Raw genomic sequence first — 17909 nt, forward strand, 5'->3', positions numbered from 1 at the left:
ACGTTGAGACAGAACCTGAAATGGTGACCTCATTTTAGTAGAGGGATGAGGTCAATGGATTGCTAAATCCAGAAATGGCATTGTAAAAAATTTTGTAACTGTGGGCAGTGATAGGGCTTCCCTGGGGGCACAGTGGTAAAGAATCCTATACCACTGCCAATGCAGGAGGTGCCAGAGACATGGGTTCGATCGCTGGGTGGGGAAGATCCCCTGGAGAATGAGCTGGAAACCCACTCCAGTACTCTTGCCTGGGAAATCCCACGGACAGAGGAGCCTGGCGGGCTACAGTCCACAGGGTCGCAAAGAGTCGGACACGACTGAGCGACTAAGCACACACACTCATGTGTGGTGATGGATGCTGGATTTACTGGAGTGATCATTTCACAATATGTATAAACGAAAGTCAAGAAAGTGAAAGCGTTAGTCACTCAGTCGTGTCCGACTCTTTTATATCAAATCATTATAGTGTACACCTGAAACTAATATAACATTCATCAATTATACCCCCCAAATATTACTAATGTAAATGTAAAACAAATGTGGAGGGGGGGAGAAATTGGCATTTTAAGCATATTATCTAGAAAAGCCTAAACAGAGCTAAAAGTAGAAAATTAACAATAGTTTCCCTGAGAAACAGGACTTCAAAGTGGGGAGAGGTCACCAAGAGATCACTCTAATTTTATTAAAAATCTGGTGGAATTTATTGATCTAATTAAGAGAGAGAGGAGAGAAGAAAAAGAGTCTTTTATTTTCCTGTATAGCATTCCTCAGGCTTCCCAGGTGGCGCTAGTGGTAAAGAGCCCACCCGCCAATGCAGGAGACATGAGAAAGGCAGGTTTGATCCTTGGGTCAGGAAGATCCCCCGGAGGAGGGCATGGCAACCTTCTCCAGTATTCTCGCCTGGAGAATCCCCATGGACAGAGGAGCCTGGTGGGCTACAGTCCACGGGGTCACAAAGAGTCGGACACGACTTAGCAACTAAACGAGAAGAAGATGCCACTTGGAGCGGGAGGCGGTCACACCTCGCTCCACCTGTTTTCCTTTCGGGAGTGCTGCCTTCGTGCCCGAGACAAAAACACTTACTGCCCAAATGAAATGAAATCGGCAGAGAACAAAGAATCTTTGAAAATTCTCGCGCTGAACGCTTCTGTCAGCATGTATGTAGTGACACGTGTCTGGAAAGATCAGACACAGGCGATCTCGCTTCTTCAGCAAATGGGAAACTTCCCCTAAAATATTTCCTGTTAAGCTCCCAGAGCACAAAGGTGACCACAGCACTAAATTTGGTGATGTTCTATGAAACATGCACCTTGAAAAATCACTGGTCTATGAGGACAAAGATGAAAATACATGACCCTGATAAAAACACATTCACTGAAGAAATGGCCAAGCATACATACATAAAGCCAAGAAAATGTAATCAAGCTTCCCCCCAACGCCATACCCAGTAGTTTGGTTTCCTGTTATCCTTCCCCATGAAATCAGCAGTCACCTCCTCCCTAATCCTCCTCAACCTCAGGAGCTCATCCTCTTCCTTCAAAGAGAAATTACCCACCACTGGCAGGGGACCCCGGCCACCTGCCCGCCAGGTGTGCCCACCTTTCGCCCTGGTCCTCAGGAGTCAGAGGAGGGGGTGTCCTTTAAGTCCAGCCCCCGTGGGCTCCCCCAGGGCCCCTGCTGTCCCTGTCCCCCCAATCTCCACCCTTCCCTCTCCCTTCCTCCAGCCTCACAAGGGGCAGCGCCCTTCACAGGACCCACCGGGCATCTGGGGAGCAGCGGGGGCTGGAGAACGGCATGGGGAGGCGGTAAGAACTCTACGGAAGGAAGCAGTGAACATGGAAAGAGCTAAAACCCCACCACTGACATTCAAAGTCAGAGATCTTGATGGGCGTGAAGGGCAGGCGCTGGGAAGAGGACGGATTTCCCGTGCTGCCTGAACTCAACGCTGGCCAAGGCTGGAGCTGATCGGAGGACCTAGACAAAGAGGGGACCAGGCGGACCAGGGCAGGGCGTCACTGCAGAGACTGAGGCATGATGCTGGGGCTGGAGGAGGCAGGGAGGGGCTGGGAGGGAGGGAGGGATGGTCCCCCTGTCTGGGGTGACTATGAAAGCCAGACTATCATGCTGGCCAGGAAAGGGTGCTTGCTGGCTGGAATCCTAGCAACGGGCTGTGAGCTGAGCTGGCCCCTCGGGGACACCATGCTGTGGCCCTCCTGCCTAAGATGTTCCTTCGAAACCGCCTTCCTGATGTCGGTTTCCTCCACCCTCCCAGGCTCTCTTCTCATCTGACCAGCAGGTGGTCCTGGGAAACGTCACCACGCCAAACCCATATTCCCAACATGCCCAAATCTGTCCTTCAATCCAACCTGTCCCTAGGCATCACCCATATATCAACCCCATGAGGACTGACTTGGATAATTTCACTGGATGGCCCATGGGCACAGCACACCACCCCCCATCAGGAAAACACCCTCCTCCCCTACCACCCCAACCTGCTGCAACCCCAGAGACCCTCAGAACAGTTAATACCAGCTACTCCTCACTTACCCTGAGAGGCTGCATCACTCCCCCCTCCTCCTCCCACCTAAGAAATCATTCATCACCCCCGATCTTACCTCCGGAGTCTTCCCCACCCACTGCCTCTCCTCACTACCACGTGCTCCTCCAAAGGGGTCCTGATCCACCTCTGGCTCTGGGTTTTCCCTCTCCTAATTCATCCAAGGAGGGGCGATGGAAAGCCAGCAAGCAGAATCTGGTCCACTCGCTGCATGAAGCTCTGACTAGAACTAACAGTGTCTCTTCCTTGCTCACCCAGCCCTGGTCACACTGGACTCCATGCTGTTCTGCAAACCCCCCAAGCTCACTCACCCCAGGGCCTTTGCACACCCCGTTCCCTCTGTCAGGAGCATTCCACCACAGAGGTAGCTCCTTGGATCCTTCCCTAACTTGCTCTTTGGACATCAGCTCATGGTCGCTCCTCTGAGAGGCCAGCACTGACCACCTCCAGGAAGGCAGCACCTCCTTGTCCCTTCCTGTTCCTCGTCCCTGCTTTAATTTTCTCCCAGCACCCAACATCTGGCTTCTCCTATTGGGCTTCTATCATGGCTCAGCTGGGAAAGAATCTGCCTGCAATGTGGGATACCTTGGTTCGATCCCTGGGTTGGGAAGATCCCCTGGGGGAGGGCATGGTAACCCCTTCCAGTATCCTCGCCTGGATACAGAGGAGCCTGGCGGGTCACAGTCCATGGGGTCACAAAGAGCTGGATATGACCGAGTGACTAAGCACAGCATGTATAAATGAATAGTTACAAGTACTATGTATACACTGTTCAAGCATCCATGAATTAACTGAGCACCCAGCATATAATAACCACTCAATACGTACTAGTTCTCGTCCCCTTTTACATACTGATCATCCTGTCTTCTCCCCAGTCTCCATACCCTCATTTGCAGCCTAAAGAGATCCTATTGGCTCCTCTTGGCCCATGTGTGATAATTTAGTGCTCACAGCATATCCTTAGAATTACTTGCTCACTAATCTGCGCTTCTCACCAGGGATCGGAACATGTCTTAGTCATCACTGTATTCCCAGGAGCTAGGGATAATGATAAAACACATTTATCTGGACTCGTTTGGATTAATCAGGCAGTTTAAAAACATTCATGAACAGCAGGACAGGAAGAGAAAGAGTAGCAAGAAGAAGCTGCGATAAAGTTATTACCCAAATAAGCATAACCATAAAACTGTGAGAAATCACTGAAGATGAGGTCATTACACTAGATGTGGTTATTACACTAGAGAAGAAAACCTGATGGGTTTCTAGAATAAACATTAATCTGGTTAAAACAGCCCTCTTTCTTAGGACCTCCCACCAGCAGCTCCTGGTCTTCAAAGACCGAGATCTAGAGAACAGCCTTACAGAGAAACTCGTGAAAGGTACCCTGGGTCGAAGAATAATAAGTTCATGCAGCCACCACTCAAGAAACATTTGCTGCATACAAAAACTGTCCACGATTTTCAATGACTTGAAGATTTTCTATTGTGCAAGACCTTCCTTAAACCACCCTCACCCTCTCCAGGCTAACCATGAGCATCTTTAAACATTTTAATATGGTTGTAGTTTGGCAAACCATACCTGCCTATATAGTTACATATACAAGTATAGTAGAGGGGAGTATCCTCTAGTTCAGCCCAGCTCACTAAACCTCTGTGAGCACCTAGAGCATTTCAGACCCCACGACGGTTCCAGGTATCTGAGAATAAGAATTTCTCAGACATATATCCTCAGGCTGAGGCAGGTGAGTCTCCCCAGACTGACAACAGCCAACGCTTGTCCCCCATTTATTCCTGGGTCTGTTCCACACAGAAAATCCCCACTGTTAACCTTACTTTTACAGTTACATCTTCTCTTCCAGGCCTATTTTGTTTTAGTTGTTTAGTCACTAAGTCATGTCTCACTCTTTTGTGACCCCATGGACTATACCTGCCAGGGTCCTCTGCCCACAGGATTTCCCAGGCAAGAATACTTTAGTGGGTTGCCATTTCCTTCTCCAGGGGATCTTCCCAACCCGGCGATTGAAACCGTGTCTCCTGCATTGGCAGGAGGATTTTTACCTATAAGCCACCAGGGAAGTTAGGCTATACATGCAGTAAATCGTACAAAGCTTTTATCAACTATTCCAAACCTTTCTGATATCCACTCTTCCTAAACTGTAAAGCCCCAGAGACCGTGGCATGCAATTTAGAAGTGTGGTACATTGTTTCAACCAATTCACTGAACCAGCCATATCTCCTAAAGCAGAGAGTAAGCTCTCAGAGCCGAGTGCAGACCGGAGACTTCTGGTATACCCTCTGGGCCCAGCACCATGTGGGCCTGAAGCAGACACTCTTCCATGGCTCCTCATGCCCAGATGGAGCTGAGATAAGGTGGGGGGTGTGAACCAGACTCGCTAATAGGCTTTAAAAGATCCCTCTCAGTGTAGAAGCAACCCTCTCCCAACATAATTATTTTCACCTATGCTGAAACCATTAAGTGAAATTCTGTAATGTTTGTAAAATGTAAGCCCAAATTGTTGGTTCCCATGTGTGCTGAGCTGTGTTTAGTCGCTCAGTCACGTCCAGCTCTTTGTGACCCCATGGACTGTAGCCTGCCAGGCTCCTCTGTCCATGAGCATTGTCCAGACAAGAATACTGGAGTGGGTTGCCATGCCCTCCTCCAGTTTGCTCCCGTATCTGTCTTCTATTATTCTTTAGGGTGATAGAATTTAAAAACAAAAAGAAAGTACATGGCTTCATGACCTAGGCCCATGAGCCAGGTTAGGACTGTGCTATTGACTATGGTAGCCAATAACCACATGTGGCTATTTAAATTGAAGTTTAAATTCAAGAAAATTTAAAAATACAGTTCCTGAGTCATACTAGCCACACACTGTAAATTCAATAACCACAGCAGGCTATTTGCTACTCTAAATTTGACAGAACAAATTTAGACTATTTCCATCACTGCAAATTTTCTATGGAACAGTACAAAGTCATCTTTAATAATTCAATTAACTTCTATGGGCCTGTTTCCTCTTGCATAAAAAGGGAATAATATCTGCCTCTCTGGTTGCTTTAAGACTTAAATGAGGTGCTAACTGTGAGCATCTTTAATCATTTTAGTATTTGTAGTCTGACAAACTCTACCTGCTTCTACAGTTATATACACAGGCATAGTTTGAGGAGAGCAGCAATCATTAATAGTAGTGGCTGTCAAAGGATTTACTATCAAGTGGAACAAAGAACACGGTCTATTTCAGGCCATGTGAACAGAAGGATGCTGTCCAGGAGGATGGGGGAAAATCCACACTATTCAGATCATCTCAGAATGCTGCATTTGAGGAGGAATATGGATAAACTGAAGCATGTTCAGAAGAGCTTGGTGAGTGGAAGGAGTCCAGGATTTCTCACCTGGGGAAAAGAGACTCAGCAGAAATGGAGAACAGAACAAATCTTGAAACAGACAAAGGACTGTTGTGGTAAGTCCGGATCTTGGGCAGCTGGATAGGTAACAGAGGGGTGAGTTTAACTCAGCATTAGAAAAATAGTTGCTAGTCAAGAGTTGTCCAGCAATGGAAATGATGCCTTATGGAGAAGAGTTCATGATCCCTGAGAATGCTCAAATGCAGTGATTCTTAAACTTGAGTCACCTGGGAAGCTGGAGAAAACTCAGATGTTTCGGCCCCACCTCCAGGGATTCTGGTTCAAGGAATGGGGTGGAGCCCATGATCCTCATCTCTACAAGCACCCCGGAGATGGCCATGATGATGCTGGTGGCTACTGGCTCTTTAAGGGGCTCTACTCTGACACCAGCTGACCCAACCCATCAGTGATGGCATAGAGGGGGCTCTTGACATCAAGTAAGAGTTGGATTCTGCAACCTTCCAAACTAACTCTAGAGGATGGGCCTCCAAGGACTCCCAGTGGGTCCTGGGCATTCCAGACTGCACAGGTGTCCTGTCTGAGACATGGCAAAAATCAGAGGACTTCAAGGTCTCCTGCCAGGCGCACCCTTGTGTCATCACCTCAGGCTAATCACTTTCTTGCAATTGAACTAATTATATAAGTGGAGGATACTGTTATCATGCAGCATCAGATACTCTGAGGAAAAAGTCCCAGCACAGACTTCTCTGCATGCATGGTCTCCAACTGCAGATTCAAGACTGCTGCTGCTGCTAAGTCGCTTCAGTTGTGTCCGACTCTGTGCGACCCCAAAGACGTCAGCCCACCAGGCTTCCCCGTCCCTGGGATTCTCCGGGCAGGAACACTGGAGTGGGTTGCTATTTCCTGCAGCGATGCATGAAAGGAAAAGTGAAAGTGAAGTCGCTCAGTCGTGTCTGACTCTTAGCGACCCCATGGACTGCAGCCTGCCAGGCTCCTCCATCCATGGGATTCTCCAGGCGAGAGTACTGGAGTGGGGTGCCATTGCCTTCTCCGGGGTTCAAGACTAAATCACATCAGAGCAGCTTTCTAGGCGGCATCATGAAGGACTCAATTTCAGTATCATGACCATCAAGGAGCACAAGAAGAGGGAGCTTCTCCTCCAGCCCTTGCTATCCAAGGCAATCACCGCATGGCCATACAAAGCCCAGCAAGAGCTTGTCACTCCTTTCACCAAATCCAGACATCTCATGCAAAGATTTGTGCCTGAATTTTTTCAATAGCTTCACTCATAACAGCCAACCGTGAAAAGAACCCAAAAGAACATCAGCTGGCAAATGGATAAACACATTGAGGTGCATCCCTGAAGCAGCAGCGCTTGCGCTATGCTCAGTCACTCAGTCCGGTCCGACTCTGTGCAACCCCACGGACTGCAGCCCTCCAGGCTCCTCTGTCCATGGGATTTTTCAGGCAGCAATACTGGAATGGGTTGCCCTTTCCTCCTCCAGGGGCTCTTCCCAACCCAGAGATCAAACCCGAGACTCCTGTGTCTCCTACATTGGCAGGTGGATTCTTTATCACTGAACCCTCCAGATGTCCCCTAAGAGGCAGACCAGTCAGCAAAAACGAGAAACAAGCCACTGATAAACCCAATCGGGATGAATCTCAAAGCTTTCTGCTGGGTAAGCAAAGCCAGGCACAAAAGACATCAAATTATAAGGTATAATTTACATGAAACTTAGGGGAAGACAAATCTAATCTACAAGGAGAGAAAACAGATCAATCCCTGGGGTGGGTGTGGATGGGAAAGGAACTCAAAGTAATCTTTAAGAGAGGTGGAATGTTCTAGATCTTGATTGCCATTTTGATTCCACAGGTGTTTACACTTGGCTGTTCCCTTAGAATGTGTGTGTTTTTTATTGACAGCATACTGCAATAAGCTATTTCTTTGAAAACAAAAGCAAATGGAGCATTTTCTGTTTCACTGGGTTCATCCTATTTGATGGTATACTTAAAATTGCTGCCACTGGTTGCCTCTGGGAGGAAACAGGCAGTCAAGGAGAGGTGTGGGAAAGACATCTAATTTCATACTTTTAAACTTCTGAACTATGAGGCCGTATTAGCCATTTTTAAACACATAAAATTTAAGATAAGAAAAAGAATTTATAAACATGTCCCTCATTGGTAAAGTGAGACCCAATCCTATGACTACTGGACTATTGCCAGTACTGGATTATTTCAGGTTGTGGAAACCCTGCTTCTTGAGACAGGAACTATATGGTCTGAATTTTACTAAACTCCTCGGAGCTCTGAGTAAATAATAATTGTTTAAAGCATTATTTAGGCGTTTAGTATTTTTCAAAAATACATCAAAGATAAGAATGTGCACACACAACCACAGTTTTAAAATAGCTGTAACTTGAACATCAGGTAACTACCACCACCAAAGTCAAAAAACAGAACACAGCCTACACTCCAGAATGTTCCACGTGCCTTCTGTGATCACACCTTCTCCCTCTACTCTTGATCTTACAGATAAGAATGTCTTTTATCTATCTATCCCTAAATCAATACTGTTCAGGTTTCAGTTCAGTTTGGACATCTTAAAACTTTCAAAAAACTGAATCATTCTGTACATATATATTATTAAAGGTGCTTTTCTTCCCCAAGTTGCATTTGTAAAATTCATCTATGTTGTTGCCTATAGCTCTAGTTTATTTTTATTGCTCTATAGAAAGAATTTTATGGTAAGAATAAATGAATAAACCACAATTTACCTGCCCACTAAAATATTCCTAGGCACTTATACAAGGCATTTTTGGGTCTCCACTGCCTATAAAAAAAACAGATCCAAACATGAAGTAGGACACTCGAGGCAACCACTGCCCCCAGATGGGTCTCCAAAACACCTAGCCAGTCTCATCTCCCCTACTTTTCTCCACCACCTCATGTGGCACTGCATCAGTTGAATATATTAGTGAAAACATTAAGTACAATTCCTTAGGATTGGAGTGTTGTCCACCATGCACTAGGTCCACCCAAATCATCCCTGTCCATCAAAATCTGATTCAAGCATGGTCTCCTTAAGAAGACCCCACAGTCTCAACCATCCAGGATGCCACCCGCCCAACAAAAAGTTGCATCAAAATGAATGATTCCTTCTCTGACCCTTCAACCACACTCATGCCATTCAGCCTTGAGTTATACCCACACCGTCATGCCCCTGTCTCAGCTTTTGTCCTTTTAACACAGAGCACTAAAATCTTGCAAAAAATGGGTAGATAAGAAAAGTTAGAGCTTTTGAACTCAAACTCAAAATCCTGAGAGCTACCAGGTACTAAACAGTCAAAAATATGTATTTAAAAAGTTAATTTTCACAAAAATAACATCAGTGAAAGTGAAATCATCATGACTCCCTCAGACAAATTTGGGTTCTTCGTGCTTCTAACACTGATTTTTTATTAAAAAAAAAACACAGAGCTTTATGTTATGCCGTATACTTATACTTTGCTAACTACACGATCTACTCTTTAGACACAGTACTTCAGTTTATGAAACCATTCTTATGTGTTGTCATTTAAGTTTTAGTTGATTTTCACTATTATAAATAAAACATTAGTAAGCATAAAAATACAGAGTTTTAGAGTTCTTGGGACACAGAATGTCAGTGCCAGATAATTTAAGATAGCTTGATAAGAGGTACACTATTTAGAGAAAACAAAGTCCTTGAAAGAATATTTCAACCTACGAGCAACAATGGGGAAAACTACAACATTTTAATGAAATTAATAAATGGGTCAGAAATTCCAATTAACAAGTACTTCAAATTTAAAAAGCAGGACAGTCATTTTTCTGTCCATGAAAATATACACATGGGATTGTAAATTCCCAAAAAAGGAGAAATAAAACAGATAATCAGAAAACATATGGCCGTTGTTTGCCTTGCTATCATACTTATTAAAAAATATATGGATGGAATACATCATTCCCAAATAAAATTAAATATGCCTTTCAATTATTTAATGCAAAAATTATTATTTTCAATAGATGTTATTAAGAATACATACATCACAGGAAAAAATGTTTGCAACTCATGTTACAGAAATTAAGCTAAAGTTCTTAATATAAAAAGAGTTCTAACAACTCAATAGGAAAAGCCCAATGACTCAATTAAAAATATGGATAAAAGTTTTCTGTAAACAGATAATGCGTAGAAAAGATAATTATAATGGTTCCTGAACATAATTAAAGATGCTCCAGCTCAGAGAAATGAAAAACCATAAAACCATACTGGATAGCTTCTTTTACCTATCAGATTTACAAATCAAAATGTTTGATAAAATGCTGTTGGCAAGGGTATAAAAAGAAATAGGCAGTCACATGCATAAATTGGTAACACTCCAAGGAAGTAAAATAATACAATGACAGCCATCAAAACTACAAGGGCACACTCTGACCCAACAATTCCACTTTTGGGACTTCCTCCTACACCAATACTTGCTTACATGCAAAATAATACATGTTCAGACCCTTAGCTATAACGCTGTCATAGCAAAAGTTTGGAAACAATCTTATTCTGTCAGTAGGAGCCAGGTTAATCTGTGACATCTATACAGTGGAATTCAGCTGATCACAAGAAAGTGATAGCCAAAGTGCGCTAAGAAGAAATAATAGCCCAGACAATAGTCCACAATTTGCAGAGAATATTTTGCATTTGTTGAAATATGCACTATCTGGAAAGATACACAGGAAACAGGTAACACTGGTTGCTTCTGGTAGGAAAGTGGGTAGCCAAAGAGAGGCATGGGAAAGACATTTACAGACTGTTTAACTTTTTGTACCTTAAACTTTTGAACTCTGAGGCTTTTAAGTATTTTTTGAAATAAATAAAGTTTAAAATTAAGAATTTGAAAAACATGTTCCTCATTGGTAAAATCAGAGAGATACAGCCCTACGACTATTGTTGCCCAATTCAGCATCAGCATCATAAATATATCTTCCTGATTTTGAGTGCTCACTATAACTTCATAACAGGTTAGAGAAATACAGAATAAGCTCTAGAAACAATGATAGCTAAGAGATCCAGAGTAAGGTTAATTCACACTCAGGGGCTCTATTAAGAAACAGTCTGTTTCAAGACAAGATCAGTCTGGCACAGATCTGCAGAAAAAGATTATGGTTAAACGAACTAACGGAGGAAATGGCGGGTTGTGTATGTTTTGTTCGTTTATTTATTTCCTAACTTTATTAAGGTTAAGAAATAAATGTCCTGTGACAAGGTATGGGTCACTGAAGCTCTGCTTATTCTGCACAGTGTCGGTCATGCTTGTTATGAGAACACAGGTGCAAACAAAGAAGTTTTTTCTCCACCCCCACTAGACTGGTGACAGATGATCAGGCAGGGGCTTCCATAAAGGAGCCAGACATTTCCGCGTCTTTAGGGCGAAGGGCGCTTTTGGAAGAGACAAACCTGTTGATCAGGGGCTTTTCAGAGAACATTCCTGGGTAGTCTCTTTATTCTTCAGCTAAAAATAAGACTTTTCTACACTAGGCACACCTGGGGGGCGGGGTGATGTCCGTAATCCACCTGTCTGCCTCCTGTTTTCTCCTCGGGGAGTAAAGACAGAACACCCAACCCTCTGGGTGGGATGGAGAAACAAATCACTCGGTGTCTCAGCTGGCTGATGGCGATGGCTCAGGCTTGAGTGTGTGCCCAAGCTGGTCCAGATATGCCCTCTCTGGGGGCAAGAACGGACACAGGTTCAAGTGCGTGTGGTTCGCCGGGCTTTGGGAAAGCAGGTCACGACCTGCGAGTTTCAGAAAGCCCAAGGTCAGGTGCGCTCGGGGGGCACACCTGCCGGTCCAGGTGCGTGCAGGGTCAGCCCACCGTCTCGCCCGCGAGGCTGGGCTACCCCGCGGAGGATGACAGCCGCTTACAGGGGGAGGTGCGTCTGGAGGAAAGTTGGGGCTGTGTGTCGACCTGTGCGTGGAAGGGCGGCCGCGAAAGTGGGCCAGGGCTGACACCTTCCTCCGCAGGGTCCGCCGTGCACCGCCCCCCACCCCACCCCCATATCGGGCCCCGGGCGCGCCCTCCGTCCGCTCCCGGGCGCCCCAAGGTCACCTGCCCGCACCCCCCGCCCCGGGCCCCCCGCCCCACCCATCCCGAGCTCTCACCAAAACACCAGGTTGGCCCCGACGAAGGCGAGCAGGCTGCGCAGCGGCCTCTTCCAGCTCAGGAGCTCGTCGGCGCGGCCGCCCAGCCACAGCGCCGGCTCCCCCAGCAGCCAGGTCACCGCGGCGGCCACCCCGCCCGCGGCCTCCTCCACCTGCCGGCCCGCGCCCGCCGCCGCCCTTGCCTCGGGGGGCGCGGCCCCCTCCGGCTCCTCGGGGGGAGCCCGGGGCGGCGGCGGCGGCGGGCGCGGGGCGGCGGCGGGAGCCGGGGATCCCTGCTCGGCGGGCTCCGGGGGCGCCGGGCTCGCCATCTTCGGCGGCGCGGGCGGGGACGGGCTCGGGCGCGCGCGCGCGCCTGGGTGTCGCGCCGAGAGGGCGGCGGGTCCCCGCGCGGGGCGCGCACCGCGGGGCGCCGGCGGCTGGGTGCCTTGTGACGTCAGCGCCGGCCGCCGCGGGGCGCCTCCCGGGGGAAGTGGGTGCGGCCGGGTAGGCGCGGGGCGGGGCGGGGCCGGGCGGCGGCCGCGGGGGAGCGGGGGCCCTCGCGCGGGGCCGCCGGAGCGTGATTTCCCCTTCCCCCTCTCCCCTCCCAGCCGCCACCCGCCGGCTTATCTAAAAGGGAGTCTGCGGGCCACCGGCGGAAGCAATTGGCCGTCCTCATTTTCTCCGGCCAGGGCCTCCGATCGCCCATCCTGCAGCCTTAGAGGGCATAATGGGGCGCCCCTGAGCCTGGCAGCGCGTTTCAGCCCCCAGTGACCCCCCATCCCCACCCCACAGAGTGCCCTTGCAGGGGCAGATTGCACCCCCATAGCAGAGATCTTCAGGATTAAAGAACAACGTGATGATTTTAAAAGGCTGTATTGAAAAAACAAAGGGCCAGAGGGGAGGGGCGGGGGGTCCATTCAGAAGAATGGGGCCCTCTGGTTTTATAAATCAGGAACCGTCAGCCCACCGCGTTGGGGCAGGGGGCTTCTTCTCTCCGACTCTTGGACAAATGCACGCTGGTTCCAAAATGCACGCTGGTCTATGGAGGGCACAGGTGAGCGTGTTGCTGAGAAGCAGGACAGCTTGGGTGTGTTACACAGGTTTGGCCAGAGTCACTGTGGTCACAGCAGGCATCAGGACAGGGGTCAGGTGCTGTGAGGGGGTGACCAGGAGTTCTGAGAACTCTCAGACCTGGCCTCACTGGCCCTGGTGCTTCTGGGTGATTTGGGGAGGTGCGGAGCAGTGGGGCCGGGGAGGGAAGAAACGTAAATGTTTATGTTCACTTTTCCCTATTTGCATTTTTTAAATGTTCTCTTCCTTCATCCCCATTGTCACTTTTCTCTAGAATAAAATGTTCCTTCCCTTTGCAGAGCATTCTACCTTGATGAATCAGAGCATCTTATATCCTCTTGGAGTTTACTACTGGCAGGCGACTTCTTTCACAGGATGGATGGGGCTCATTCTCAGAGCTATTAAAGCCTGTTGTTTCCAGGAAGCCTCTGGAGAATGTTCATCTGGGGGTCATTTTATATGTTTATACCTCGGTGTACACATACGAAGAAATTCACTGAGGTACATTGCAAATGTATGCACTTTCCTGTGTGTATGTTATACCTCAAAAGGGTGTATGCCTAATTTACTCAGAGGTTTATTGAGCCCCTGCTATGTACCCAACCCCTTGCTCAGCTCTGTGGGTATGGCTTCCACCCGCAGGAATCTCATAGTCCAAGGAAAGGCTAGTGACAATTGTGATCACTGCTGTGATGGAAATAAGCACTCAGGGCTAAGAGTCCTTACTTCAGTCATGTGTCCAAAATTAGGGGCAAGTGGAGGAGTCAGGTTTCTGGGAGCTTTTTGGAATAGAGGGTATCTGTCCTGAAATATAAGCAGGAGGGCACCAAAGGAATATTCCTTGGAAGCACTGATGCTGAAGCTGAAGCTCCAATACTTTGGCCACCTGATGCGAAGAACCGACATTGGAAAAGACCCTGATGCTGGGAAAGATTGAATTCAGGAGGAGAAGGGGACGACAGAGGATGAGATGGTTGGGTGGCATCACCAACGCGATGGACATGAATTTGAGTGGGCTCTTGGAGTTGGTGATGGACCGGGAAGCCTGGCATGCCACAGTCCATGAGGTCACAGAGAGTTGGACACAACTGAGCGACTGGACTGGGCAGTAAAGTCAGGATAGGATAGGGAAGAGGAGGCAATCATGTCTGTCAGGAGATCAGCACGAGTGAAGTTGGGGACTTGCAGGCAGAGGTCATGGTTCCTTAGGTGTATCTGCAGCAGGTCGCCCCGGCTGATCAACTGGTGGAAGGAAGTTTGGTTTTTGACCTGCCAGCAATGCAGAGTCTCATGTTTCTGGCTTGTCTGATAGATTCATGACATAGATTCATTTCTGATAGATTCATGACATAGATTCATGTCTGATAGATTCATGAATAGATTCATGACAACCCAAAACAGTAGTCAGGGAGGCATGAAAAAGCAATATGGAAACAATTATGGTGTTTTCACCACAAAAGAAAGAACATTCTTTCCCTGGGGCTTCCCTGGTGGCTCAGTGGTAAAGAATTCAGCTGCCAATGCAAAAGACACAGGTTTGATCCCTGGGTGGGGAAGATCCCCTGGAGAAGGCAATGGCAACCCACTCCAGTATTCTTGCCTGGAGAATCCCATGGGCAGAGTATCCTGGTGGGGCATGAGGTCACAAAAGAGTCAGATACGACTTAACAGCTAAACAACAACAACAATTTTTCCCTGGGTGTTGTGCCCTCTCTTAGCACTGGTGCAGGAGCTTTCAAAAGATAAAGGATGCTTTATTGTGTCATCTGGCCTTTGCTTAGCAAAGGACTGAGACAGCCCAAGGGTTGCCCTAGACTCCACAACTGGAGGAAGGAATTGAGAAACCTGATATTTCCAAACCAGGGTGATGTGCTTCTAGAAACATGTCTGCAAGATCCTACACATTCCTCTTCTCCCTGGAATTTACTTACTGTCCTCAGGATATGCTGAAGTAGTAAAAGCTGTTGACAGCCAAGACACATAAAAGCTCAACTTCAGTTGCTACATGTGGGTTGCAACACTTAACCTCCACTTATCAATAAAGCTCCCTCCTCACAGCTGGTGAAATCTTTCCTTCTCTCTTAAAATGCTCCACAAACTGTTTTGCACAAAAAGCTGGAGTAAGTGCTCTCATCTGTCTTTTTCACCTCTGACCTCTAATGATTACCAGCAAATAATGTCACAGGAGTAGATGCTGGCCTAAACACAAAACTGGGTGCAACTGGGTGTTTTTGTCTAATTAACTTTGCAGCTCTTTCCCATCTTGCAAAATGGTGGGTGAAAAGGCTGAGAAGCCAGATACTAAGGAGAAAAAAACCTGAAGCCTAGAAGGCTGATGCTGGCAACAAGGCTAAAAAGGTGAAAATGGTGAAGAGAGTTAAGAAGGGGAAGCCCCATCGCAGCCGAGACCCTGTCCTGGTCAGAGGAATTGGCAGATATTCCCCATCGGCCATGTACTCCAGAAAGGCCCTGTACAAGAGAAAGTATTCAGCAGCTAAATCCGAGGTTGAAAAGCAAAAGAAGGTTCGGGTTCTTGCTACTGTCACAAAACCAGTTGGTGGTGACAAGAATGGTGGTCCCCGAGTGGTCAAGCTTCGCAAAATGCCTGGGTATTACCCTACTGAAGATGTGCCTTAGAAACTGTTGAGTCACGGCAAGAAACCCTTCAGTAAGCACGTGAGGAAGCTGCGCGCCAGCATCACTCCTGGGACCGTTCTGATCATCCTCACGGGGCGCCACAGAGGCAAGAGGGTGGTTTTCCTGAAGCAGCTGGGCAGTGGCTTGCTACTTGTGACAGGGCCTGCATCCCTCAATCAAGTTCCTCTGCATAGAACACACCAGAAATTTGTCATTTTCACCTCTACCAAAATCGATATCAGTGGTGTGAAAATCCCAGAACATCTCACTGACACTTACTTTAAGAAGAAGAAGCTGCGTAAGCCCAGACACCAGGAGGGTGAGATCTTCAACACAGAGAGAAAAATACGAGATCACAGAGCAGCGCAAGGCTGATCAGATCACAAATTCTGCAAAGAATCAAAGCTGTCCCTCAGCTCCAGGGCTACCTCCGCTCTGTGTTTGCTATCATAAATGGAATTTATCCTCACAAAGTAGTATTCTGAACTTCTTGAAAAGAACCTAATTAAATAACTTGTCCATTAAAAAAAAATAATTAACTTTGTGATATGTGAATAATGTATTCAGTGCTAAGACTGCATCAAAATAATACTAATGATGCTTAAAATAAACCTTGTCCCCTCATCTCTACAACATGTCACATTTAAAACTCCTGTGAGTAACCTTATCGTTTAAGATTCTCTTCTGAATTTTGCATCACCATGTACACCAGAGTGATTCACACCATGAGGTAGACAATTTGAAAATATAAATCCAAGGAAAACAAGGCGACTGGGGATATGTCAGAGGGGAAAAAAGAAGAGAGCGAGAGAAAGAAAACAGTTGTAGCCACTGAATCTAAGTGACAGTTAGAAAATAACCAGTCAGACAAAGCCAAAATACACATAAGAACTCTTAAATGAGGTCACTCGCCTTTCTCTTCCAAAAGTAGCTAGAAAGCTTGTAATAGGAGAGAAAAGCAATGAATAATTAATTCCTACCCTAGGAGTCCACATTGGCAATCTCAAGCTAAAGCCTTAGGACAAGGGGGAAATGCCCCCATATTTTCTTCCCCTAAAATGTTTCATGCTAGACTCCTAGGTCTTTAAATGAAGGAGGCGTGTACCCATGTTGTGTTGTATTGGTCTGGCAGATAGATCTTTGTGTGCTGATAATTTTGTTAAGTTTTGTTAATTTTGTGAAGCTCCAATACATCGGCGGGGAGAGATCCAAGGCAAAAGGAGAAAAGGGTGGCAGAGAATGAGACGGTTAGATGAGATGGTTAGATAGCATTACCGATTGAATGAATGTGAACTCGAGCAAACTCTGGGAAATAGTGAAGGACAGGGAAACCTGGTGTGTTGCAGTCCATGGAGTCACAAAGAATCAGACATGACTTAGCAACCGAACAAGAACAACAAGACAGCCTGATAGTTCACACTGAGCAGAGAGAAATAGGAACACCACACCACGACAGCACCAACAGAGGGAATGGAAAGGAAGATTGTGCCTCGTTTCCAAGGCCCAAGGCACAAAAGGAATTGGCCTTCTGTTCAGGATTAACTGTTGTGTTTATAAGAACTGGAGTATCCAAACCAGCATAACCTAAGTTTGGCAAGCATTCTGTAAGGGGGATGCTTACCAGAAATGAACTCTAGCATGGTGGCCAACCACACCAAGCTGGGGTACTCAGTGTTAGGTATCAGTCCCTAATGATATACAAAAGAGCTTTTGCAAGTCTTCAGGAGAGTTTACTGAAAGGACCTGTGGTTACACTGCAAGAGTGTATACCCTGAAAAGGCACTATTTCATCCACCCACAGGCACACACATCAACACAGCAGCAGCAGCAATGATTTCAGGACATTAACTGCCAACGCCTTCCCACGGGCCCAGCGGTTACACTCACCTCAGCGGACCGGCCACCCTTCTGGTCCTATTGCAGGAGTTCACCAAGAGGACGTGACCTCTAATTGACACTCAAACTGGACCCAGGCGACTGGAGGCACCGCACCCCGTCCTCTGTCCTGGAATGTATGCTCTGCCCACCGTTCCCACAGCGGAAACAGTCCCAAGGACACGGCTGTGAGAGACAGGTGTGGTGTTGAGACCATTTGTGTGGCCAGTGTGACTGAGCGCCATTAAGGCCTC

General features: G+C 47.1%; 1 protein-coding gene and 1 pseudogene across 1 annotated transcript in view; one reads left to right on the forward strand and one right to left on the reverse strand.

Annotated features, from left to right (window-relative positions):
- The window catches only part of RETREG1 (reticulophagy regulator 1), a 154336-nt gene extending 141935 nt beyond the window's left edge, over positions 1 to 12401 (reverse strand). Inside the window, exon 1 of the mRNA XM_065905738.1 lies at positions 12094 to 12401. Coding sequence (XP_065761810.1) covers positions 12094 to 12401 — 308 coding nt within the window. The remainder of the gene's footprint in view (positions 1 to 12093) is intronic.
- A 3012-nt stretch (positions 12402 to 15413) lies between these two features.
- LOC136146703 (large ribosomal subunit protein eL6 pseudogene) lies at positions 15414 to 16265 on the forward strand (annotated as a pseudogene).
- The last annotated feature ends 1644 nt before the right edge of the window (positions 16266 to 17909 follow it).

The sequence above is a fragment of the Muntiacus reevesi genome, chromosome 14 (genome assembly GCF_963930625.1).
Source record: "Muntiacus reevesi chromosome 14, mMunRee1.1, whole genome shotgun sequence".
Lineage (NCBI taxonomy): Eukaryota > Metazoa > Chordata > Mammalia > Artiodactyla > Cervidae > Muntiacus > Muntiacus reevesi.